Source organism: Protopterus annectens, chromosome 5.part0, assembly GCF_019279795.1.
Source record: "Protopterus annectens isolate FY-2018-M chromosome 5.part0, PAN1.0, whole genome shotgun sequence".
Lineage (NCBI taxonomy): Eukaryota > Metazoa > Chordata > Ceratodontiformes > Protopteridae > Protopterus > Protopterus annectens.
The window spans coordinates 1,705,454,082-1,705,456,581 of NC_056735.1; the positions used below are offsets into that span (position 1 = coordinate 1,705,454,082).

At 38.4% G+C, this 2,500-nt stretch overlaps 1 protein-coding gene across 1 annotated transcript in view; it reads left to right on the forward strand.

Annotated features, from left to right (window-relative positions):
- PLA1A (phospholipase A1 member A) overlaps window positions 1-2,500 on the forward strand; it is a 444,480-nt gene that overhangs the window by 123,821 nt on the left and 318,159 nt on the right. The window contains exon 4 of the mRNA XM_044071493.1: window positions 266-374. Coding sequence (XP_043927428.1) covers window positions 266-374 — 109 coding nt within the window. The remainder of the gene's footprint in view (window positions 1-265; window positions 375-2,500) is intronic.

Here is a 2,500-nt window from a genome sequence, read left to right on the forward strand (position 1 = left end):
ACATATATACAAAAACACACACATATTACAAAGGTGTTGTTAACATCAGGTCGTGGGATAGGAATGTGCTTTAACTAGTTTATCTTTTTCCCAAATTCAGAGCACAATCATGGTATTCAATGCATTATCAATAAACTGAGTGCCGTCCCCTAACATATAATACCATGAAGAACAGACAATGAATTGCACTTAAGGCTTTTTTAACAGCTGTACAGCAGCTTTCATGTAAGCATTACACCAGCTAATTTGCCTTGTGATCCCTTAGGCTCTGGGAAGCACACAAGATTCTATCCATCTCATTGGTCTCAGCCTTGGAGCACATCTGGCAGGATTTGTTGGGTACCTTCATGGAGGCAGACTGGGGCAAATCACAGGTAAAAAGAAAGCATTTAGTGTTTCATATATATTCTTCCTTGTACTGTGTTTCCATAAGTAATAACATGACTTGTTTGTTTATAGTGTATTTCATTGTACACATATATTTTACATATTAAAATCAACCATTGTGAATTCATTTTCTTAGAATAAACATATTTTTTTCTCATTAGTCCTGCTGTCTATTGATCAGGTTAGACTTTCTGCTGACTCTTCAGCTAAATTATAATACTTCTCAAAAGATGCCTTATTATTTATTTTGTGCATCCATTTCTCTAGTCATTAGATATGTAGCACTGTGACACTTGGCTATTGTCCAGTTATTTTAGTTCTGATCAGCTTTCTAATATGTATTTGCTGTTAGTTAATTAAGAAGTTAACATCTCTATATAACAGATTAACCTTATGATCATATTTTGAAAAGCAATGCCAGAAGAATTGCTAGGGCGGCTGCGGTGGTGCAGCAGTTAGCATAGCCGCTTCACAGCAAGAGGTCTTCCAGTTCGATCCTCGGCTGGGGTGCCTTCTGTGCAGAGTCTGCATGTCCTCCCTGTGGTCACGTGGGTTTACTCCGGGTGCTCCAGTTTCCTCCCACATTCTGAAGACATGCTGTAGGTGGATTGGACACTCTAAATCGACCGTAGGTGTGAGTGCATGCATGTGTGTGCCTTCTGTGGAAGGTTGGGCTCCAGGCTGGCAACTCAACACCGTAAAAACTCCACTGCAAATCATGAGTGGACAGGTGATCTGCTGTGGTGACCCCTAACTGGAAAAAGCCAAAAGAAGAAGAATGCCAGAAGAATTGCTGGTGCCATAAAAATAGACATCACATGATGAATCAACAGAATCTTTATGGGAAAGAGCCTACTCGAGACTGATTCCTGTCCCCAGAAAATGGCATCTTCTGTGGCTCAGTTGACTAGGGAAGTTAGCATGGGTGATGGGAAGTATGCACAGGATGTAAAGTGGCGAGCAGCTTAGACTTCAGTGTCTCTGGAGGTGTGGGTTTTTGTCCCACCACTGCCAGTGGGAGGTTGGCATAATGGTTAAGGTATTTACCTTACAGACATAAGGTGCAGGGTTTGATTCTCACATGGGGTACCTGACAAGGCTTAAAATGGGCCAAAAGGGCAGTTTACCTAGTACTAATCTATGAACCTACGAAAAAGATATCTACACATAACTATTTCTGTCATGGAATTTATATCTATGGCTTGGACATCATTGCGAAATATTGAGAATTATTTGATACGATATTAACTATCAGTATGCTACATATATAGTGAACAGGCTGCAAACATCAACATAAGCCTTGTTCCTCCAAGTGTAAGCGGAGAGTTGCTTGATATTTTAACAGTTAGGACAACTTGGTCATATAAACAAGTAAGAGAACACAAAAAATGCTGTTCTTGTGCAGAAAAATAAGCAGTAGAAACATGTTCAGAAATCAGAAAACCTGGACTACAAATATCAGACTAGATACAGCACTCATTTGTGAAGTTCAGGGGTCAGGAAATAGTGACAAAAACCTGCTGCTCATATGGTACAACCCGGAGTGAAAGGAAGAGCAGACAGGTAAACAAAATATAATTGAATCAAACATATTGTAAAGCTATCATATAAACAAAAGGCATAAATAAAAGAACTGAATATGTATTACTGTATCAAGCTAGAAAAAATGTGCGGAGTTAAATATATGTTATACCTTGATTTTTGTATTAAAAACTACTTATGCCAAGATTAGATGAATCAGAGTTGTGATTATAACAGAATTAGGACATCCACAAGTATCCTGTTAGGAATTATTATACATCGTGATTATAAAGTATTTTAATGATACATCGAGACTGATAAAATAGTTAGTTAAACCAACACTGAACAAAGGGGCTGCTTAATACAGATCTGGAGAAGAAAAAAAATAGATATAAACAATTGGTAGTGTCAGGCAAGACTTCCCTACCACTCATGAAGTGTGAGGTTCCTGTTGGTAGACTTCATCTCCCTGATGATGTACTCCCAAATTACTGTTCTTTATGGGAACACTCTGATGGTACAGTTTATATATGCCCACTGGCAGTGGTGTATTTATTTTTTAATGAGTTTTACTTTTCTACAGTGTTCTATG